Below are 24,021 nucleotides of genomic sequence, written 5' to 3' on the forward strand. Positions count from 1 at the left end.
ACCAATAGAATCGGAGTTGGTTTTTGTAGTTGTTGAGATGAATGTGAAATGGCGCGCAGCAGCCTGTAACGGACCTCGTTTAGATTTATCTCACTCAATTTTGTGTTATATGACTCCCTCTATGTGGATTAATTACAATATTTTTTTGTACTAAGTTAGTACATAGAACATAAATAGCCACGGCATATTTGATAAAATAAAACTTCATGTATTTTAAAGAGTGCCGTAATTCATATTTTACTTCATACCGAGCATAACTAATAAGTTGATTGTTTGACATTTATATGCGCTGTTTAGACTTAGGGACGAATGAAATACTTCCGAGCCAAAATAAATTGTTATCTTATCCATAACACCGCTATGGGTCATTATGTATGTACACAGGCACTGCCAATTATCAAATAGATAGTGCAAACTTTCCATATTTTGCGGTGCCCATCACCGTAACGCAGTGGCATTGTAATTGATATTGTATAGGCAATTTAGATCCGATCAGTTTGTACGCGAAATCAGCTTGGACCTGTTACTACGTGTGTAGTCCGTGAGCTTTATTTTTGTCTTTAATTTCATAGTTTGAATTGTTAAAAAATTTGCTTTTCATTCAAAATCGTAGATTTACACATTTTTAATCTTTGAATGAAATTAAATGTGTACAAACCGCATAGACACATTAAAAATACAATTATTTGCTATGATGACACGCTTATATTGTTAAAAAAAAATGTTGTTGTATAATAAATAAACCAAAAGTTTTAATTAATACTTTTATCATTAGTATATCGGAATTATTATTACACTATCACAACAAACTGTCACAAACACTCCAATGGCACTCAAAGGCAACAACTACTTACAATTATGATTGACTCATCATTTATCACATTTCGAGACACATTAAGTAAGTAAATTTGTAATACATGCATCATTAATAATCATCACTTGATGATGATTATTAATCCATATTGGCAACTGTGATAAATACAAATTGAGTTTCATATATGAAAATTATTAATCGTATAAAAAGCAATTATTATAAAACGTAAATGATTATATAAAAGAGATCAAAATTTTGTACAATGCTAGTTTTACTGTCTAAGCCCTAATTTTTACGATTTTTAATTATTCGCCGTCTTTGTCGATCAAAACATCGTTGCCTTTTCATTATAATAAAAACATGTTATTATTTTTTTTAGGCTCCACGAATAAAGGCACTTAAATATATAAAACTTATGCATCTAAAGCTCTTCTCAAATAATCTGGCGATTTTCCCATTCCGTAGGTTTCTCAAATGGATACATTCTTTACGATCTTGTGATGACAAAACACGATCAAACATGTTGCTGATATTTCAAAATTTCGTGTGGCTTAAGCTTTTATAAGTAAAATTCTAATCTAAGCTAGAATAAATTAGTTCACACACACACACACACATTGGCTGAAAATTTAAGTTTGGGTCTTATTATACAGTTCTTCAAAAAATTGCATCATGTCCAGTTGTTCCTGAGTGATCTTCTCGTATCTATAGAATTGTGGATGTTGAATGTTTTGGTAATGTATACTGGATCGTTGGTTAACCGACGGCCATACATGATATCCCTCGCAAGTGGGTTCACTGTAAAAAACATGTAACTGTTAGCAGAGATATCTTAAATGGAGGTACCTAAATTTATAATTGTGTATGCGGGCTATCTATAATTCACTATATTTTATTGGTTTTTGAGTATAAATATAAAAGTGAGCTGATATTAATCTATAGCAATGGTGTGAAACATTCTCTTCTGTGCATTGCATTATTTGCGTAACTTACTTGCAATTCATAAAGTTTTGGACAAAGTTCGTCATCCACACGGATATTGTCCGGTCTTCATTGGCCGGTGGGCTGAAACCTGGCCAGTTTTGTAATGAATTTGTCCTGAAAATAAATGTCAGGTCTTCTATGTGAGCTGCCCCATCGAACCGGATTCCCATCGCTTTCTCGATGACGTTAAACACTGCATCATACGAGAACTGGTAGAGAAACATGGCCGCTGCATCGACTGTCGACATCCTCATTTTCGCCAATTGCAACGCGGGATAGACGTAGAACATATCCGAGCAAGCGTTTACATATTTGTCCATCGTCGGTGCTTTATTGAAGTATCGTTTCTCCAGTTTTTGCGCTGAAGCTAACGATACCTTTGGTGGAAGTTTGTATATCAAATCAATAGGTAGCATCATGAGTGGATTCTCTTGTATTCGAGCCAGCATGTCTAAATTGTCGAAATTCGTTCGGAATGTTTCACATTCAGCGCTGGTAAATCCAACCAATAATGGCAAATCCCTTCCGACTCCATTGGCTAACAAGACTGCTGGATCGTCGTCGATGATTGTAGTGACTCCCGGCAAAGTAGTTTCCACTACCGGAAAGAACGCGGTCATCCCAATTTGGTCTTGTACTAACTTATTAGCTTGCATGATCTGTTCTATGGGCAATTGTGTAAGTTGATGATGAGCTTCTTCTGCGTCTGTTGTGTTGATGCCGAGGCTAGTGAGAAACAGTTTTGCCACAAACTGAGCGTAGATGGGTGAACTGGTGTAAAAGCTGGATATCGCAGTCCCACTCATAAGTATTGCTCTGAAATTAACGTATACTGTTGATACAATTGTTCTTTTGTCACTAGCAAACAATAGCAAAACCTCTTAAATAACATATGCTTCAACAGCGTCAATTTCAAGTAGTGTTACGTTACTCACTATTATATTTACTTTTTATTATAACAACCCTGTGCTCCTCGGCACGACGTCACAATAAAGAACAATGAAAAGACATACTTGTTAAATAAACCTTCTGCTGCTTTAGACAGGGTTAGAAGGTGAACATTGAGTGCTCCAGCACTTTGTCCGCCGAGGGTGATGTCTTCTGGGTTTCCACCGAAGCATTTAGCATTAGCTTTCACCCAGCGAAGCAGGGTAATTATATCACGAAGGCCGTTGTTACCCGGAATACTTGTTGAATTAAGGGAAAGATAGCCGAACACGTTTAACCTGAAAATAATTGTTTAAACAAAAATCTTTCCAATTTCAATATATTGTAATTCTAGTGAAATTAAAAGCAGAATAATTGCTCTAAGAAAACAGTTATAATATTAATTGTCTATGCGACGATAGTCTTCCATTCTTCATAGAGCATGTTATGCACAGTTCATATGCGTCCCGTAATTCATTACACACTAAGAATCTTCTTTATCGATTATAAGCATTTACGCTGCCTTCTATCAACTCACTGATACGATTCTTAATATAGCCTATTTGAATATAGGTATTTTAAAAACTTACTAGTTCGAGGTGACTAGGATGGGGCCTTTTAACAATCTTATTATGTTAAGAAAATACTTTTTAAAAGGATTGAAACTATGTATTATTATTATTATAATTATTTACATAATTTTAAATTTAAATAATTACAAGTTTATAATAATAATACATAGCTTCAATCCGTTTAAAAAGTGTTTTCTTAATGTGTAAAAGCTATGTTAACAAAAGACAATACAATCTTATTATGTATAATAATATTTTACATAATACTTAAGCAGTCAAACCAGTCGTGTTATAGGTTGTAGCAAAAAACATACTATTTTGGACAAACCGAGGTCAACGTTTGAATTCTAAATGAGAAGATCCATGTGTCAGAGGGTCTATCTTAGCAGCATTTTCAATACTAATAACAAATACGTATGTGAAAAATTATCATTATATATCATCAGTGGAAAATTTAGATCGGCGTTAAAATTAAAGTATTGTTATGCAACGTCCACGTGCTGCGTTTGTTTACAAACAAGTGCTAAACGAGCGCTGCTCTTGGCCCACATCAACATTAGGATCCTTATCACTGCCCTACAGAACCCAGCCAGACCCGCCCACTTTATAATTGATATTAAAAAAGTAATGTTTCATAGTTTGTCCTTAGCTTATTCTAATGAGTATTTAATCTATTCTCTCCCAAAAAATTAAAAGAATTTTACGTAATTAAGTTAATTTATATAGATAGGACTACCTACCTACTGTAACAATCAATATCATATTCAATTCATTCATGTACACATGCATACTGTGAAGTAAGTATTGGCCATGTTTTGTATATTTAAAATTCAAAAAGTTTCTTTGTAGCTGAACAACATCGCGACATAATCAACGGATTGACGTCTCTGCGAGCATTTGTTCAAGGATCGTGAAAGTATTTTTTATATATCTTAATGTGTTACTGGCCAACGGAATTAGCTTTTTTTATTCAAAAGTTTCAAGCGAATAAAGCAAATTCTTCACAGGTCTTTAATACAGTTCTCCGCGTACCGTGATTATTCTCATAGATAACCTTATACACCTTATAAGATATAGCAAGTTATAAATAAATGCACTTCATAATTTTATTAGATCAACGATTAAACTCGCTAAATACGGTTTTATCCAGTCTACCAAGTTCTTGTTATTGTCATTGTGTGAGACTGTAACAAACAATCCCGTATAATCGTTCTCCCTCATGATTTTATTGAAAGTTACGGGTTAGATTGTTTTTGAGAATTCGAACTAATGCACTCACCTATAATTGAAAGTGATGACAATCATCTCTCGTTGCACAAGATATTCCGGACCGTGGAGATCACTATCCCCGGAGCCAAACGCGAGGCCGCCTCCGTGCACGAAGACAAAGATAGGAAGATTCGCTTTCTGCTGGTAGGAACCCGGCAGCGCATGGATGGGCACGTGGATATTAGCGTGGATGCAGGCTTCGCTCATATTTCTGGGCTGCATCAATCTACCGTATAGCACATCGTGCTGAGGGCAGATTGGACCTTCCACTAATGTGTCTAAATAGCCATCCCACGGCTCCGCCGATTGGAGCTCCTGTGAGATATTCAGAAGTTGTAATAGAAAAAGTCGGTTTAGTTTTTATGACTTACGTTAGAATTTAGAAACAAATGACGGAAAGTCATGTTGATAATTGTTATGAAATATATAGTACAATGGTTTTTGTGTAGCTTTAATCGGAGAGGAAATCAAAGTACTATAGTCTCACCTTAAACCGAAGTTCTCCTAGCGGCTGTTTAGCGTAGGGCACTCCCCTAAAGCTGGCGTAGACCGTGCTGCCTCCCGCCCACCGTCGGCTGCCGCAAATCAAACCGCTCTCGATGCGCGTTTGCACATCACATTCTGTTGACCGAGTGCTAACATGGCCTGAAACAAGATAAACTATCGTGAGAATAGGTGCTATCGTACAATAGCTATTGTTTACGGATTTCTCTTCGCTTCTCGTATTTGAAACAGCAAATATCATAAGACAGGCTCGAACGGCAATTCTATTTTAATTTGGTTTTTACGACAATATGTATTTATGAAACCGGTTAACACGTGTCGAGAACGACCTTAGTTAGTGTGAGAGCGAACCGGTGCGATTTGTATATTAACAAAAATAGTTTTTGCTGCCATAATCAATAAATTATACTCCTATATAATTATGTGTATGTATATATAAATATCGCAATCCTAATTTAGTGGCAATAAAGAGAAATCTTAATAACTAAATTGTAAAAAAAAAATTGTGTAGCGGACCCCGTAGCACGTGCTACGTAGCTACGAAACTGATGTGTGCGATCATAAATATTATCATTTTTTTTATTATTATTTCTACATTTCAATAATTGTACTAAATACTCGATTTATTCTGTTAAAGTTAGAGATAAACCCTCTGAACCATATCTCTTTTCTAATAGCGATATTTTTTTATGGATAAGGTCTTCGTAGCTATTGACACCCATTTCATTATGTACGTTGCGGACCTTTGAGGAGTATACTCTCTTTTTAAACAAACAGGGAAGACGCCCACTGGGAGTCGATCCCATAGTTCGTTAATAAACAAAAGAAAGTGTCTTGTGGAAGGCTTAATAATAGTAATTGTATCGCCGGACACAGTGATAATGTGTTGATATATGTAACTTTATTGTTTAACGTATAATGTTTGTGACATCTTGATGTATCACTTTTTAATTGTGCATTATGCACATTACCTTCTGTAATGGTAACTTTATGTTGCTGTAAGATGTATTCGTAAACAAAAATTCCTTTGCATTTGTTATTTGTCGATATGTCAATATGTCGATTGATATCGAAGAAATTGAACATAAAATAATATTTGTTCGGAAAGTTTGCCCTGTGGCCCAGTGCAGTGATAAATGGACGCGGGGTGACCTTGCACTATCAGCTACATCTACCTGCTACATTCCTCCACTCAGCTAGACCCAGACCGCACTTTTGTTCCTATTTTGCCAGTCAATGTAACTTAATTTCTTAGCATAGTTCTATATTGATCCCTTAATATCGCTAAGTCTGTTTATGTTAATATATAACAAATTCATAATACCGTGTTATAGGCCTGGCCTGACTTACATTATTAAAATAAAACAATCTCGCTGAGCGGCCTTAATATGCAAATTAGGCAACGACGCTCGGTCAATTCAATTATGTAAGAATTATAAATTTAATTCATTACATATATTAAAGAATAATTTATTTATCTCACCTGTCATATATACACAATATTTTTGGTCATATTTTTGAAGTGAAACTTCTTTAGAATCGTTGTGATTTCAAACCGGATGCAACGAAAAAACGACAGGTAAGAGACACAAATACAAAAATGTGTAGGATGAAGCCAGGGGAAAGAATGAGACAGAAATATACATACAATTTGTATATTTACAGTTAGGCGCCATTTTTTTCTTACCCTTACCACGGTTGATTGGAAGAGATTCGAAGCCATTAATAAAAAAAATATATGATAACAATGATATTAATAATTCTATTACAATCAATAAAATCCTGTAATAATCTTTGTAGTAATAAGGTAAAATGAAATAATTGCATTATTTGTATTCATGTCTATGATAATAAAAGCATTTTATAAACTTTATCTAATTTAATATTATTTAACCAATAATTTTTCGAAAATCAAGGTCATAAAGAAGTTTCACTTCTTACGTGTGTACACTAGTATACGCACACATTTGTTTTTTTTTTTAAATATGCATATGTCTTTATCGTATCTGATTAACAATTGCTTTGAATGTTAAGCAACAATTTTCAATTTAATTTAACATTTGAAATAGATTGCTAAATAAAATGTTTGGTTATTTGTGTAAAATATCCATGTTTAATATAAATCACGGACTCACCGAAAGCCACACAGAGAACAGTAATTACGCTAATCACATTCCGCGACATCGTCACACACTGCCCGGTTCGAGCGCGCGCCGTCTTATAAATACTCCCGAAATACCACACGATGCCTCCGAGGAGCAAACCTCACGGATGCAACGATTCTATATCGAAGTAAATAAAATAAATATCTCATCTACTAATTACAGTATCACTTTCAAAAATCAGGTAATTGCTGTGGATAAGGTTTATCAACAAGTTGATTGATGGCATCCAAAACACGTGTAAATAAATCATGGCGCTCCAACCTATTTAAGTCTGGGCCTCAGGTTTCTGTATCTGTTTTATGATAATTTGTAAATGTAATACAAATACACAATAAGTAGGTGATCGGCCTTTTGTGCCTGACGCACGCCGCCGACTTTTTGTATCTAAGGCGAGCCGGCTTCCTCACGATGTTTTCCTTCACCGAATGTTAAATGCGCACATGGAAAGAAAGTCCATTGGTGCACAGCAGGGGATCAAATCTGGGACCTTAGGGATGACAGTCGCATGCTGAGGCACTAGGCCAACGTCGCTCTCCAAAACACGTATAACCTTTAAAATAATGTTACATTTCTTGATAATTGACTTCATATATTTTTAGATTTTCCCAATTCTGCGGTATCATTTGATAAATATAAAATGAACAGACAATCTTTATTACTCTGTGAACGATTTAAGGTCCTTAACTGTCGAGATCTGAGTAGCGTACGGAGTTCTTTGTTCTTCTAAAATTAACACATTGTTGTCTGACAACGGAAAGGAAATTTATCACCTTTCAACTGTATGCGTTTATTTTCTCAGCGTATTGATATATGAACACGATGTGGACATTTTACAAAATTTGAGTTTTATTTAGAGGAAAATTTTAATTTTATAATAAAATGTCGTGTTTTTTTTACATAATTAAAGTGTTTACCGTGACTGAGTCACGCACGTTCTGTTTATTGTAAAATACACTTTACTTTGGTCTTTATTTGACGCCACTCGTAACGAACACGAGGCGGCAATAAACTGTCGTGTGTTTGTTCTCTAGTCTAGTGGTATAAATGAACATAACTATCGACGACTTCGAATGTAAAATAAATACAGTCCTGCAGTCTCGGAACCTTCCGCAGAAGTAATAATATTGGGCGAATTGGGTAGGAAGTGAACTTACACGTGTCAACTGCAGATAACGGCCGACCCAAAAGCGAATGTGCCAAAATTTTGGAATCATTAAGAAGCTGATAGAGAATAGCGATGCACCATTATCACTAACACTTAATTCTGACCCGCGAATGATAAGCGCGATAAATTTATGTAAAAATTATAAGCAATATGAAAAGGAAATCCTGTCTGTAAAAACATAGTAATCAAAATATATTATTGTTAAGACCATGAACAAAGAACTAGCTGCATTCCTATTGAAATAAATAGAAGCTCACTCATTCAGTTCCCTATCTTTGATAAGATTCCGCTGACGGTTCTTCGAAACGGATTGGCGTTTGGCAACTAGTCTGTGAACTGATAAGACAATGCACAATGATTCCGTATAGTGACAGCAGGGACTCGAGCCGGGTCGGGAGTCGCAACCTTTGTCTCCGCTATCTTCTGTATTGCCGGTGCAATCTAGCAAGGAAAATGAAACAGATTGGTATTCCTATCGCTGTACACGTGGCGTCCGTGAGAGCCAAAGTTGTGTATCGTTATAGTCGTGTTCGTCACATATCGCCACGTGGAGCAGAAATCCTGTTATTGTTTGTCTCGTCCTGAAGAAATCACGCTAACGTGACCCCAGATAACCCTGGTCGTATGTCCCAATAAGAAGATAAGTGAACACCCTGCGATTTGTGCATTTGCCAGGAACAAGCAGTGTGGCTGATGCTTTACGATGCGATGTGATGTCACGATAGTAATAAAATAGCAATAAAAGTTATCTTATACATAGGGTCAGTACTTAATCAGTTCTAAAAGATTTATGTATTAAGATGCCTAATTAATTATTTATTCTTATACTATTTAGGTACTATAGCGTCCTCAGACGAAAGCCTACAAATGCCTGAAACGTGTCACGTAACGACGTGTTACCTTAGCAATTCCTGTTAAAATAGTGTCGTCACTAACTAATTGAACTTCCGAGAACCCTTTAAGCACTGTACTCGTACAGTAAGCTCGTACTTTATTAGGACAGAATCCTTATAAGAAATTGTACGAAATAAATTAGTCGTGCCACTGTATAGCCACTACTTTAATTTGTCTAACAAATACAAAGAAACTTGCCACTCCATTCGCCACGCCTTTACTTACTTGCAATAATATAATGTAACATTTACTTTAAATATTGTTTTTTGCCAATTCTACACCACGTAATTATCCATCTAACTGGCTACCAGACATGACAACGCCATAGGGAAAATTAGTCAGTAAGTAAAGGGTGTCTCAGCGCCAATTTTAAACTTTAAATACAAATTTCTCCGTAAACCACGGGGCTAGCGGGCAGTGTTAGCGTTCGTTAGGTGACAAATGCGGATTTTTTACTGTCGCAGTGGTCTTTTGTGCACCGTGCGTACGCAGTAGAGGCGAAACAACGTATGTTTTTTAATTGCTTTGAAATCCGCCGTTTGAGAAGCTCCCCTAGCATTGAGTTAATTATGTCGGAGCATCCACGACGATCAGTTAGAAAACAGGCTGCCTCTTTGAGCCTCCACCGTTCAACTCTTCAACGAATTTTGGCCTTAGACTTAATATTACATTCTTCTATTTGGATCTTAATCCAAATAGTCCAAATAATCGAACCAGAAGTAATCAGAAAGCATTACACAGCCGACAAGTTACCGTATGGTGTGCAATATTGGTGAAAAAAAATTAATGGGCCAATTTTCTTCGAGAATGACCGAGGTGCAAAGGTTACGAGCGGTTATATTAACAAGTCAGGTGTATGGTTTCAGCAAGATGGGGTCACAGCCCACGCAGCTAGGGTCTCCATGGAAACACTAAAAACGTTTCCGGGAAAATTCATAAGCCGCGTTGGAGTCATATTGTGGCCACCCAGATCTCCGTTTTTTATGGGATTATATATTCGCTTGTTCGTTTTGAAGAGTGAATTCACGGTGATGGAAGACATCTTGACGGTGTAATATTCCGTAAATAAAATCCGAACTAATAAATTACAATTTACTGCAATTATAATAATACAAATACAATTTGTTTTTTTTATTATAAATATTTAAAGTTTAAAATCGGCGCTGTATGAAAAAACTTACCTGTAATTAAAAAAATCTAAAGACATTTATAATACTGAAATTTGTTTATAGAACCATATGCCATAGAACGAATATTGACTAGTAATTGATTCTGTAATTATCTTACGATAATAGCCTATTTACGTGTTCCAGACGGGAGCGCAGGATGGAGGACGAGGTGACGTTCCTCTTTCAGCTGGGTGTGCTGCGGGACGCGGTATCGGCGCCCGCGCATCAGCTTACTCTCGCGCACCTCAAGGAGCTCGCTGTCAAGTTTGTACACGATAAGGTAGTTAAAATTGCAGAACCCGACACTTGCGACTCGAACCCCCATACTATTAAGAATGTGAAAATCCTGTGTATTTTTAGCCTGATTTTTTTCACCTATAAACTGATTTAGATTAAGTAACTAATACAATAATGTAACCTTTACCTTTGTAATTATAGATTATTTAATCAGCATTTACATATTTAATTATTTATGGATCTACGCTCAATTCGAAATTGAAATGAAATTTTATTCGAAAGCCGTGTTGGTATTAAACTAATTTTTTTGGCGCCATACATAAACAAAACATTTGCACAATTGTCGAATTTCCGTAGAAATACGGCTTTACAAGCAATAAGAAACATTAACGACGTGTAGGAGCCTAACACCGCTTGCATAACCAATAGTTTCATTCGATTTAAATCTGCAAATTTTGAGTTAAAGAACGGGCCTCGCAACAGATTCAGCTCAATTTACGGGTCTACATTTGCTGCGGGCCTTGGAGTTACTATCAAAACAACATTTGTTTGACTTGCGTCGAATCGGAAAGATAAGAAAACTAGATTATTGGATGCCACACGACCTAAAGTTGGTCTTTAGGTCGTGTGGCAGCAGGACAAATCGTCGAAGCATGCATAGCATTACTGATCACCATGGCATAACAGTGATGGCAGATGTCTATTGTCAAGAATTGCCAAACGCGCTTTCCCATGAATTCTCCACGACAACGCGCAAACTCCCATTCTACGACGGACAATCGCAAAGCTTCAAGAGTGACGCCTGGAGGCTCTTTGTTCTGTTAAATACCGGATCTCGCCTCAACAGATTCTTTTTTTTTTTTAATTTTGAAAAGTAACAAACGCTTTCGGTGACTTCATCGCGTCCCGTCCTGCAGACTTCTACAGTAAAAGGTTAAAAAAACTACCATCAAAATGGCAAAATTTTATAAGTAACTTGGGCCAGTACTTTGATTAGCTGAACTAAAATGAAAACAAATTTTAAAATCTCTCATCATTTTTCATCTCTCTCTCTCTCTCTGGGTCGGTAACTCATATCTGAGTATCATGATCAGCTGTAGCTGTAGCCAGTAAGATCTGGCTCGAATAATTATCCTCCACCAATTTCGGTTCGACGCTTTCAGAACTATGTATAAATTTGAGGAAGACGTGACTAACTCGATTGGTCCATCTCGTTGGCGGACGTCCACGCCATTTTTTGCCTTCGGTTTTCCCAATCGCGACAAGATTCTCTAGGATCTCATTGCCTCCGCGATTTTTTATTTATTTTTGTACTTATATCTAACTCCATGTGCCTACCTAACATTTGAGACAATTGTAACTAACTAAGTTTGTACTTATATATAAGTATTTAGTATTTTATTATACACTTATACTATCTGCTAATCCTCTTTATGTACCGTTACAGATACCAGACAACGGACTGAATCGGCTATCAGATCGCATTCTACTGTTCCGCCACGACTACTGTTCGCCCAACGTGCTGCAGCTCGTCAATTCCTCTACCGATGTCACTGACGAGACCCTGGTCGAGATCGTTCTCACAGCAAACCGTAAGCGTATTGTAATTCCGTGACAAATAAGCCTTTGGAATAGTTTGGCGATAGGGGTTAAGATATGTTTTGTTGCCCCCTATCTGATCGTCAGTCCACGTTTCAGCGACCATATGCGACGGCGGGACGGAGCAGCCGGCGTCGCGGCCACACGCTTTGGCCGTGCACTCGTACAAGGCGCCGACGTTCTGCGACTTCTGCGGAGAGATGCTGTTCGGCTTGGTTCGACAGGGGCTAAAATGCGAAGGTCTATCTATCTATATTGTATTATACTATATAAGAGAAAAACATACTTCTCCATTTGTATGTCACGACGGAACTAATTACTCTCGATCGTTGTTCCCGTTTTCGATCCATCGTTATTATAGAGGACACTCTCACTTTTTCCTTCACCCGTTTGCAGGGTGCGGTCTAAACTACCACAAGCGATGCGCAGTGAAAGTGCCGTCCAATTGCAAGTCGCCCGTCGCCGGCGCGAGCGCCGCGGGCACTTCCCGTCGTCAGTCGGGGGCGCCCCGCAGTCCGTCACGGACGTCTGCGCACAGCCACACGTCGCAGGACGACTCCCTGGTAAGGCGGATAGCCGATCTGCTCAACTGACTCGGTATACTCTTTTTGACAATTACATAGTTTTTTATAATTAATTACGATTTTTGTAATGAAAACTAAGTTTAAGTCATCGCTCGTTCTATTGTATTGGTTAGTTTTACTTTTGTGATTAAAAATCTACATTCCTTCGCATAAAAAATAGTTTGTATATATTTTATATATATATATATATATATATATATATAGACGGTCGTGTATATTGTGATATTAATTTACTGTTTAAAGTATTAGAAATCTGTCAATTTTACATGTTCTAAGTTCACATTAGGCTCTACTAACGTCGCGTATCGGGTGGTGGGTGGACTAATAACGATTGTCTGTATCTGCATTAATAAATGTTCTGATCAATTTTAGACTTTTCTTTCCGAACCTCACCCACCATACAATACCTTATGGGCATTAGTCTATTCTATATCGAAGTCTCGACATGCCGATGTCCGGCTGTCTGGTTTCCCACCGTATATTCAAAGGAAGCCTCTCGCTCGCGCCACACTCTTCGAGCGAAGCTAGCTAGTAGCTTGTAATGTGGAATCCGATGCGTAGGTGGGAAGCGCGAGCAAGCGATCGACGAACGCGTGGCCGACGGGTTCGCTGGGCATCCCTCACACTTTCCAAGTGCACTCTTACACTAGACCGACCGTCTGTCGTCTCTGCAAGAAGCTGTTGCGCGGCCTTTTCAAGCAAGGCCTTCAGTGCAGGGACTGTCACTACAACGCCCACAGGAAGTGTCTGCCGTTCGTGCCCAAGGACTGCGGCGGAGAGATACGGGATTTACACGGTGAGACCGCGACGGGGCTCGAAGCGATCTCTCCCTCGCGGAGGCCGAGGCGCTCGCGAACGATTGTCCTCTGAGTCGATTAATTCCTTCAGGGGAGTTCCAAGACGGCTGCAGCACGAGCAGCGAAGTGTCGGACGGGACTCGAGCGCAACTCGACGACGAGTCCGACGAGGGAGACGCGAACGACGGTGAACACGATGAGGTTTGCCTTAATTCTTCGCGGTGATGTGTGAGCCACCTTCTGTATACGTATTTATGTCGACCGAACCTTTCAGCCCGTTCAACTGCGCAACAGTGAAACGGAGCCCGAAGAGGAACCTCAACGTGATACGTCTCCGAGTCGACCTAGCAGGTGACTGAATATTTTTTTTTATTTAAAATATCAGCAATAGGGCAGGAGGCCCGCTTAATGTTAAGGAATTCCGCTGCCCATGGACACTCGCATCGGTCTGACGAAAAGTCTGGTCCTTTTAAAAATTGATACCCTCTCTTCTCAAAGTCGAAGTCGAAGTCGAATTGGTTCAGAAACCTGCCCTAAACACTCTTAACACTCAGTTGTGGAACGACGTCCAATGATGAAACTGACCTGCAGGTACTACTCTGAACACTCTCCGTGATAAATACTGTAGAAGAGGCATAGAGACCCCACATCTCAACGCAACGCCAAAGGATAGCCGCTCGGAAAGTGACTGGTCGTGGACGATTCGAATCGCTAAGCTCTAAGGAGCTAACTTAGCTTTTCCTTCCATCTGACCGCGAAACCGAACGTCATTCGATACGTCAACGCCCAGTATTCCGATCCTTTATTCCGATTCCGAAGCTTTAAGGAGACTATCGAAAAAAGGAGCGACAAAGAGTGTTTTCTTAGAGGAAACACGCGAACTTGTGTGTTCTTGGGGTTAAATTGGACTAGATTTAGTCTACCCCAGTCCGGGACTCCACCTAGCAGAGTTTCGACTTGGACTTGTTGCGGTACTATCGACAACTGCCAGAGAAGACCTGCCCGGCCAGTGTAAAGAGTATCCCCAGTGCTGGCGTCCGCATTACTATGCTTAGTAGCAACACATCATTTATAAGCAGGATGAACAGGGTCAGGGATGGGACACATCCTTGTGGGCTCCCAGCTTTCGCGTGTTTAATGTCGAAATATGCTCCGTCGAAGGGGACCTCGATGCTCCGATCATTGAGAAAGCTGGAAATCCAGTTGGATAATTTCTCGGGGCGCCCATAGGACAGCTTCGAGAGAAGTGCTCCGTGTCACACCCGATAGCAGGCTTTCGCTATTCCCAAACTTAACTTATGTGTCAGGTAAACAGGAGGTCGCCGGCTGAGCGACCGCGACGAAAGCCGAATTCACCTCGTGAACATTTATATCATTTAGACTTAATTCATAAAATTGTTCGTCTACAGTTCTTCATCGTCCCCGAGTGCCAACATCCCTCTGATGCGAATAGTGCAGTCCGTGAAGCACACCAAGAAGAGAGAGGGCCAGTGGCTGAAGCAGGGCTGGCTGGTGCATTTCACGAATAAGGACGCCACCGTAACTTGAACCCTTCGTGTTCTTAATTTTATCAAACTCTCTAGGTTCCGCTCAAATGAAACGGGTCGTTCAATTGTATGATCAGTACTGAATCGATTACTTATTCTTAAATATGAATCGCGTTCGTTTCAGTTTGAACCGTTTAATAAAGTTTATTAAATCAGGCAGACTTCCTAGGAATAAAGGTCGTTCGTTTTTCCTCGTCCCCTTAAGGTCCGTCGGCACTACTGGCGCATGGACAGCAAGTGCATCACGCTGTTCTCTTCCGAGAACGGAACCAAGTACTTCAAGGAGATTCCTCTGCAGGACATTCTCGCCATCCAGACCGCCAGGCACCCGCACTCCGGTACGCTCCTCGTTTCTCATTGACGGATAAATAGACGACAGTGAATTCCTTCGAACGAATCTTTCGCCTCCAGAGGTGATGCACTGCTTCGAGCTGCGGACCGCCAACGTAGACTACCTGGTGGGAGCGGAGGAGGCCGGCGGCTCCGCGCCGGAGTCGGGGCTGGGGGCCTATCTCGCCCGATCCTGGGAGACCGCCATACGCCACGCCCTGCTGCCGCTCAATCTAAACGTCTCGCGGACCGGTGAGGTTTCGTTTCGAGCACTCCGACGGCTCGAGAGCGCTCGGCGGACTCGATATCTGAATCGTTCCTCAGGCGAAGGTCAAAGCGGCGGAGGCCCTCAGCGCGGAGGGGGTCGCCTGGAAATGTCGCAGCTTTACCAGATCCACCCCGACGAGGTGCTGGGTTCGGGGCAATTCGGAATCGTTTACGCCGGTCTGCACCGCGATACGCTCAGACCTGTCGCCATCAAGGTGAGGGATGGCGCTCCGCCGGGGCCGAGGTCCGACCGGCGGGTTCCGTAACGAGTTAACGTACGTTCCAGGTGATAGACAAACTCCGCTTCCCGACCAAACAGGAGGCCCAGCTCAAGAACGAGGTGGCCATCCTGCAGAACCTGTCCCACCCGGGGGTGGTCAACCTGGAGAGGATGTTCGAGACCCCCGAACGCATCTTCGTGGTGATGGAGCGGCTGAAGGGAGATATGTTGGAGATGATTCTGTCCCACGAGCGCGCTCGCCTACCGGAGAGGATCACCAAGTTCGTAGTCGCACAGGTACGAGGCGATCGGCACGTCCGTTTAACCGTTTCCGCCGCCCTTCGTCTCATCGGTAAAATTGCAGATTCTGGTGGCGCTCAAGCACCTGCACGAGAAGAACATAGTCCACTGCGACCTGAAGCCCGAGAACGTGCTGCTGTCTTCGGACGAGCAGTTTCCGCAGGTGAAGCTCTGCGACTTCGGCTTCGCTCGCATCATCGGAGAAAAGTGCTTCCGCCGGTCCGTGGTCGGCACGCCGGCCTACCTCGGTGAGACGCGCCTCGATGGCGAGCGGTAGAGTAGTCGAGGGTGAGACCGACGATGACATTTGTGACGTCACAGCCCCCGAAGTGCTGCGCAACGCGGGCTACAACCGCTCGCTGGACATGTGGTCGGTGGGCGTCATCGTCTACGTGTCGCTGTCCGGCACCTTCCCCTTCAACGAGGACGAGGACATCAACGAGCAGATCCAGAACGCGGCCTTCATGTACCCACCCACGCCCTGGAGGGAGATCTCTGCGGAAGGTAGCCGCGGGGCGGTCCCTCGGATCCGCCGGACGGTCCGTTCGTTACGATAGGCCAGACTGAGAGCGCTCGTACCTTTCAGCCGTCGACCTGATCAACAACCTGCTGCAAGTGAAGCAACGCAAGCGCCTGTCCGTGGACAAGTGCGCGGCCCACGCCTGGCTGCAGACCAGCGAGGCCTGGCACGACCTCAGGGCCCTCGAGCGGAGGGTCGGAGCGCGCTATCTGACGCACCCCAGCGACGACCAGCGCTACCAGGCGCACTGACCGTGAGTTGAACCGATTCGCGTCGGTCCTTTATCTCTCCCATCTCTTTGCAAATAACCATCGCGTATGCGAATGCGCAGGGAGCCCGAGCTGCCCCCGGAGGAGATCGGCTGCGTCACCGTCCGACTCTACTGGAGGAAACTGCTCGTCAGGGCTAAGTGACCGCCGTGGATCGACGTACTCGACGAGTTTAAAACAATCCACTATTACATAAGTATTTAAGGCGGCTATGGTGACAAAATAAAATTACTATTCGAAACATGCCCACGGTCGCGAAGGTGGTCTATTCCTTAGGGAAATGTTAAGTTTCCGCAGCTAGATAGATATATTGAATAAATTGTACTTCCTCTAATAGAATAACTCGTAATACCTAATCGTAATTTATATATTATGTACATTGAATAAGTACAAATATTGGTATGGGTTATTTCGTCGAGGAGCCTGAACCCCCGAGGCACTCGGTCGCTTTCGAGTATCATTCGAGAGAATGCATTTTCTGTCACGTGACATTATATAATTAAAAAGGCCGCTAGACTTGAAACATTTGACTTTTTTTGAACCGGCCTTAACGTTTTGTAGGACGTAATTGTATAAGTGTCTATCTATAAGTTCTATCATATGCAATGTATAATGTGGCTAATGGAATGTTAAGTCTTAAAGTTAAGTTAACTCAGTTTAGATTGTGTCGATGCCGCGTCAGGGGGTTCGTAAAATTTTGCGGGACGAGTGAGTCACTCGGTCGCTTCGTAGATGTAAGGTAAGGTAAGGTGCGCCTCGAACTCACGGCCTAAAATATAGAATAGCTAGTTCGTAAGTTGCTAAGGAGCCGGACTCGTCACGGAATTTGTAATATACGCGTATACGTAGTCAAGTCCTACTAAACCTACTTTCTTAAATAACTAACATTTACTACTTACGAAACTTCCAAAACACATTAATTTGATTGAAACACATTTCTATTAATGAAATTAAATTTTATCAAATTGTGTCTATGAAGAGGTTGGTTAGAGTTTGAAAACAATAAAATCATATTCAAATGCCATATACTAAAACCATTTGCCAAAACCTTTCTTTTACCTGCGATGTGCCAACACGAAGCCGTTTTGACTTCAGACGGACTCATTTGCGAGTCCCACAGAGCCTATGTAAATAAAGTAATTTGCCGAGACATTATTTTAATGATAAATTGTCGATGACTATTAAATTTTTTGGTAATAATCTTATCTACTTCCCGCTTACTCTGTGCGTAAAGAAGTTGGGATTTTTTGGTACAAATAAGCATTTTAACTGGAACTAGGCATTTATTTAAGATGTTGTAGAAGTGATGTTAACGTATTCAAACACGCTTGTAACGGCAATATATCTATTACAATTCTAAAAGGTCGTACGACATTCAATGAAATGTAGGATTGGTTTTGAAAGTTTCCGATAATTTTTTCAATCAAATCTTCCAAATACTGTGATCTCTGATATAAGTGCTTACAGATTATGAAGGACATAGTTGAAAATTGAGGTCCTTATTCATAAAAACTCAGTTTTTTTTTGTCTCTTTTCGTCAAATTATATTTACGTTGTACTGAAACGAGACAGACGTAATTGGACTGATTTAGTTTTTATGAATAAGAGAAGATCTTAACGATTTCACGTCCTCGCGTAGGTTTAAAACAATTTTATTTTTTATTTTATTTAAAAAATGCATAACATTACATGCGTGAGCTCAGTTAAAATAACACTCGGGGCATCTATTTTGATAATTTGTTTCTACAATATTTCTTTATATTCATAATCTTAGGAGCTTTAATTTATTTTTAGTATTATTTTTTTACATCTACTATTCTTTACAGAAGTTTGGACCAATATTTATAAACTTTATTTGAATTTTATATTATAGACTGGATTTAAACCGTTTCCTCGTTTTTAAAAAGGCGTTAAAGATGTTATGTCGACTTACAAATTTTAATGCGTTTAGTTAATAAATTGTCTTGTCAATTTTGTAAAATTAATATACACAATGTTGCTAAATGATAAATTAATAAAGTGTTAATTGTAATAATTTTGTTATTTTTCATATGGAGTTTAGTGTAGAGTAATACGCAACAAACACTTGGTTCGGATTCTTTTCACGCGCCATGACCCAAGGCCATTATAATGATCAGCCAAGATGAAAACAAGGGCTGGCATACTATTTTACTATTTATGAGCAGATGATTTTGTTCTGTATTTACTAAATTTAATAACATGACAGCGCTCAGTTCTAAGCAAGCGTTACGAGATGGAAGATTATCAATTTAAAGACACTTCTTCAGAAACGCAATTTAAAAATGTTTAAACTAGTACCGACAGCCCTGCAATACATGACTCCTCGAGCAGATAATCTAGCACAGTTCACGGCACTTCAAACTCATGACACTACACGTTAACATGTTCATAGTAGCATTATTCATTTCTGGAGTGAGCGCGGAATGGGTTGAGATATCGCAGAACAATTACAGACAGGAACCACCGAGATTAAAAGAAAACGTTGACCTTGTCTCAGAAGACCTAACCTATGTGAATCAATCTCTTAACCAGTGGAAAAGAGGATCCATTGATAAAATATCACATATCGGTAATGTAAGAAGAGTAACATACGCCAGCGTCAAGACACCAAATGAAAAGCCTAATAATTATGGTTTGGAGACTCGGCCTGTTATGTGGAAAGGTTCTCGAACCAAATTGACGCAACATTCTCTTGAAGACAGTGAACGTAAAATACATGGAGTTCATTTAAAGGGTGATAATCAAAATAGTATAAAAATTAAAAGTAACCCTTATATAAGCCGTCCAGTCCATTCTCTAGTTACGAACGGTGCACATAATGTAGACGACCTGAGATCGCCAGATAAAGTTGACGTAAATGCAGAAACTGGAGGCTTTCAAAGGGTTTTTATTGAGGAAGTCTTCGAAAGTTCATCGGATAGAAATGACATTTTGTCTACTGAAGATCCCAGTGTTAAGACCAAAGACGATAAAAATCTGAAACACTTTTCTAAAGAAAAGCCTGTAACAGAAGATTGGATATATAATTCTGTGAGTGAAGATAATAAAATGGAGAGAGTATGGGAAGCTGTTAAGCTTGTCGCTGATACAATATCAAAAAAGACCCACCGAGGTTTCAAAAGCAAAGTTCGTTATCTTGAAGATTTAAAAGACACAATAACTGCTAGTATTGGTAAGTAATAAATATACAAATCATGCAAATTATACACGTTGTTATAAGCAGTACATATATTTTATCTCATCATCAAGAAACATTTAGTCCAAAATGAATATCTACTCGATGGTTTCGGAGAGAAACCGTAACATTCATTAATATTATAGAAGGGCATATTGATCGCCTGTGGCCAGACGATGAAGATGGCCGATCTCGTCGTTCCACGGAATCCCGGGGCCATGTCGAGGTCCCGTCCTCTGAAGGGGCCCTCATGACCATCTCTTTCCTGACCTTTGCCGTGTTTCTCATCAAATTAGTTTTGGTAAGAAAAATGAACATGAGGTATAAATAAATTTTGAAATTGCACTTTACTACAGTAGTTGCTTTTAACAGTTTTGCATGTTACTACGAAATAAAATGAGTGTACGAGCCAAGGCTGTACATTTTGCTCACTCAGGCTTTCTTAGTTTTATATGCGTGACGATATCCTAAATCATAGGAGTTCCGCCCCGAGAGTAGCACACTCGTAGAGTGCCTCACCCCAATGACCCAGGAACCGTACATTGAGATAATACAAATTTTTAACTAGTTTTATCTATTAAAGCATAACTGTGTGTTTTAATTTATATATTTTGATAGAAAAAATGAATTGGCATTTATTATTTACTAAGGAACTACTACTAGTATCTAAGAGCTGTCGACCTAACAAAGTATATGTTAATTATTACCAGCAAGTAATCCACGCGTATAAGCAGAAAGCAATGATGGTAACTCCAGCAGTTCTGGCCGCTGTCGGACGCACTTCGGGATCTTTTATGAGAAATCTAAACTAATCGAAGACAACTGAAGTCTTCTTACCTTATGTTTAATATAAATTATAATGTGTTTTATCAATTTTAAAATGGGTTTTATTTTTCGTAGCATAGGTGTACATAGCATTAAGTAGATCAATAGTATAGGTTTCAGCCTTTTAAAAGAGGGCACACCATGATATGGCCTGGTCTGATCAGTAGGCTTTACGTTATATATATATAAAAGTTGCTAAACGCATGGCCACATATATTATGGTTTTTGTGACGTATTGATAGAACAGAGATTTCTTAAGTGAAACTTGAGTGAGATCTATCTAGGTCTAGAGAACTACTCAAGGAGATTTGTGGAAGAATGACGAGAAATGCGACGACTGGGGACTATAACGTATAAGAGGAAAGTGACGCAGCAAAGTTCGATGGACGCTTTTCCTTACCATTATTCGTGAATGAACGGCCAAAACATATGCAAAAAAGAAGCTAAACTCGAAATGCATGCGTGAACCGTAAATAACATTGAGATTCTATAATCTGTGTTCTCGTTTTGTCCTGTGTGCGGTGTCAATTTCAACTGTCAACCACAGTGTGAAATATTGTTGTCCCATATTGAAAAAATCTTTACTAAACAAATAAAGCTATTTTAATGTTGATTGTAGCAAATTTTTCTCAGTTACAGTATGTGATCACTTTTAACTATTCCTGTTAATAGTTCAAACCCTACACAGTGTTATAACTACTTTATTTCAAGATTCGTTTGCCGCAAGTGGTGTGTTATAAACAATGGCTATAACAAATGTTATATTACTGAGTCAAATAGCAGGCTATGTTATAGGGCTTATATTATCCCTTTGTGTAATGGTGCCCATGGGAATGCACCGAGATGAATTCAGGTATTTAATCTTGAGATAAACTATACGATAAACAACACCACTTTGATCAAATGTCGTCATTAACTGGATAGGATCCAAACATTAAATGAGTAAGCTACTAACCTGTTTCTTCATAGTCATCATTCCAATATATATATCCTATAGAAATGAGGTATTAAGAAAATACTTTTATTTTTATTGTGATTTCAGTGGAAACTGCCTTTTATTCTCTAGAGGCACTTGGCAGGAAGAAGATGGACAGTTGTTAGTTATGTGGGCTTCCCGTGGGTACTGTAACTATGTCATTGCTGTTGGCTGTCTGATGTTCATAGTTTGCTTAGTACAAATCTACAGGTAACATATAATTAACATTGATCCATTAATAATATGCACTACCAATATACTGATTATTTCAACCTAGGTGATTTGTGTTTTTATAATTATTTATTTTCTTTTAATTTACATAAAATTGTACATTGATTGTAAAATAAATGCTATATGAAATGTCTAAATTATTGAATTTACTATGTACTATACTATTTTGACACTTAAACACACCTTTACTGATAATAGTATAAGAACTGATCAGCCATCCCTTCTTTAACTAGAATAAAAGAAAATCTAGAATAAATAAAAAAGTGTGTTCAGATAATATAAAAATTATATATTTCTGTCTATTACTTTAGGTTATCACAACTGGTATGTAAAGGACTTGACAGTTCATTCCTGTCAGCATTTATCGAGGCTGTCGGTTGCGTGTTGTTTTGTGGATTGGCAATAAGTGCAGCTGTTATTGTGACTCTTGGCTTTATGACTTGGTGTCAGAATATTGTTGAACGATTTCCCAGGTAATAAGCATTTTTTTACAAGTATAAATTATCAATAATGGCAACTATTGTGAACTACTGTGAAAACCCACAGAAACAATGAATTCTTTTTGTGAATATTACTTTATTATATCTTAGGAAAACCTATCGGGAGCTGAAAAACCCTCACAAGTCCATATTTATTAAATCATCATCTTTCTTCTTCCCTTCTAGAGAAGGAATTAAATTTTTATTTTTAATGCTATTAAATAAAAAATATTTTTTTTATTATTCGTAGCTTGAATATTTGTATGTACTGTATTTATTTTTCAGTTGTGAAGATGCCACAGGCCAAGACATAGATAAGAAGGATAATATCTCAACACATGGATTCTACATTGAACTTGGAACTGCTCAAGTAAGATACCTATCATAAATGTAAAAGTTGTTAAAAACGGGTTATTAAAAATAATTTGGGAGTTTTGAAAAACGAAATATCAGTTGATGTTGCTCAACTATGATTGGTCCAGAGACACTTGTTTCATCACTGATCACATGTTTTATTTTCCAAATGTCTATGTTTTCGCAACCACTGTTGTTTTCAAAGACTGGTGGTTGCTTGGAAGACTGATCATGATTAATTTTCATACGACGACTACGCCTATTAAAGCAGTTAAGCGTCATTTCAATAAAGTAAACTTATTAGTTTTTAAAAGGTTATTTACTTTGTATATTTTACGGTAATGTAAAATATTTTTATATAAATTGCAGTTTGGTGCATGGGCACTGTTCGCTCTGTGGGTGGGTCTGGCTGTGTTCAGCACTCTGAAGGTGTGCCGATATCACCAGCTGCAGAACATCCAGGTGTCCATGTACCGGGAGAGGCAACGCCTCGTCAACGAAACACACGGCCGATCAACCCCACCCATTGACTCTCTCAACTAATTTTTCTAACAATCTACTGTATATGATTCAATAAAAAAAATATGTTATCTCGTTAAACAATAAGTTTTCTGTATAAATTATTATATTTTTTAAAATTATATTATTTTTGGTAGAGAAAATTGTGATATATTTAAATAAGGGTGTAATCATAGATGATAAGGCAGTAATTGTATACTAAAAGTAAGGTTCATCTCAATATGGCAATTTTTAATTACAGAGAGGTCATTAACATTCATCAAGACGTCATAGTTTTATGAATATAAAACATATAGTTATTTGTTCTT

The 24,021-nt window shown here is 39.1% G+C and overlaps 4 protein-coding genes across 7 annotated transcripts in view; 3 read left to right on the forward strand and 1 right to left on the reverse strand.

Moving 5' to 3' along the window:
* Positions 1–19,670, forward strand: part of LOC123720500 (serine/threonine-protein kinase D1) — a 30,117-nt gene extending 10,447 nt beyond the window's left edge. Inside the window, exons 1-17 of one of the 3 annotated variants that reach the window (XM_045677131.1) lie at positions 9,002–9,161; positions 10,608–10,743; positions 12,148–12,292; positions 12,387–12,539; positions 12,696–12,862; positions 13,445–13,679; positions 13,772–13,881; positions 13,955–14,031; positions 15,090–15,219; positions 15,433–15,565; positions 15,639–15,809; positions 15,882–16,039; positions 16,111–16,341; positions 16,409–16,592; positions 16,666–16,848; positions 16,931–17,117; positions 17,196–19,670. In XM_045677131.1, coding sequence (XP_045533087.1) covers positions 10,621–10,743; positions 12,148–12,292; positions 12,387–12,539; positions 12,696–12,862; positions 13,445–13,679; positions 13,772–13,881; positions 13,955–14,031; positions 15,090–15,219; positions 15,433–15,565; positions 15,639–15,809; positions 15,882–16,039; positions 16,111–16,341; positions 16,409–16,592; positions 16,666–16,848; positions 16,931–17,115 — 2,385 coding nt within the window. In that variant the 5' untranslated portion in view covers positions 9,002–9,161; positions 10,608–10,620 and the 3' untranslated portion in view covers positions 17,116–17,117; positions 17,196–19,670. Of the gene's footprint in view, positions 1–9,001; positions 9,162–10,607; positions 10,744–12,147; positions 12,293–12,386; positions 12,540–12,695; positions 12,863–13,444; positions 13,680–13,771; positions 13,882–13,954; positions 14,032–15,089; positions 15,220–15,432; positions 15,566–15,638; positions 15,810–15,881; positions 16,040–16,110; positions 16,342–16,408; positions 16,593–16,665; positions 16,849–16,930; positions 17,118–17,195 lie in introns of those variants that run through there. The other 2 variants (XM_045677130.1, XM_045677132.1) reach the window with 2 other exon arrangements.
* LOC123720501 (juvenile hormone esterase-like) lies at positions 729–7,280 on the reverse strand. Its single transcript, XM_045677133.1, has 6 exons — positions 7,206–7,280; positions 5,054–5,211; positions 4,577–4,881; positions 2,812–3,024; positions 1,808–2,614; positions 729–1,612 (listed from the first exon to the last, which is right to left on the reverse strand). The coding sequence occupies exons 1-6, from the start codon at positions 7,252–7,254 to the stop codon at positions 1,444–1,446; spliced, it is 1,701 nt and encodes a 566-aa protein (XP_045533089.1). The 5' UTR covers positions 7,255–7,280; the 3' UTR covers positions 729–1,443.
* On the forward strand, positions 19,519–21,200 carry LOC123720503. Of its 2 annotated transcripts, XM_045677136.1 has the most exons (4): positions 19,519–19,907; positions 19,941–20,326; positions 20,476–20,630; positions 21,040–21,200. In XM_045677136.1, exons 1-4 carry the CDS (start codon positions 19,519–19,521, stop codon positions 21,139–21,141), a joined length of 1,032 nt encoding a protein of 343 aa, XP_045533092.1. In that variant the 3' UTR covers positions 21,142–21,200. The 2 variants fall into 2 exon arrangements, with proteins under 2 accessions (XP_045533092.1, XP_045533091.1); XM_045677135.1 differs by having other exon boundaries at positions 19,519–20,326.
* A 481-nt stretch (positions 21,201–21,681) lies between these two features.
* Positions 21,682–24,014, forward strand: LOC123718628 (transmembrane protein 179). The gene is made up of 5 exons (XM_045675302.1): positions 21,682–22,007; positions 22,197–22,340; positions 22,673–22,834; positions 23,126–23,210; positions 23,564–24,014. The coding sequence occupies exons 1-5, from the start codon at positions 21,898–21,900 to the stop codon at positions 23,735–23,737; spliced, it is 675 nt and encodes a 224-aa protein (XP_045531258.1). The 5' UTR covers positions 21,682–21,897; the 3' UTR covers positions 23,738–24,014.
* Positions 24,015–24,021: the final 7 nt, after the last annotated feature.

This window comes from Pieris brassicae, chromosome 2 (genome assembly GCF_905147105.1).
Source record: "Pieris brassicae chromosome 2, ilPieBrab1.1, whole genome shotgun sequence".
Classification (NCBI taxonomy): domain Eukaryota; kingdom Metazoa; phylum Arthropoda; class Insecta; order Lepidoptera; family Pieridae; genus Pieris; species Pieris brassicae.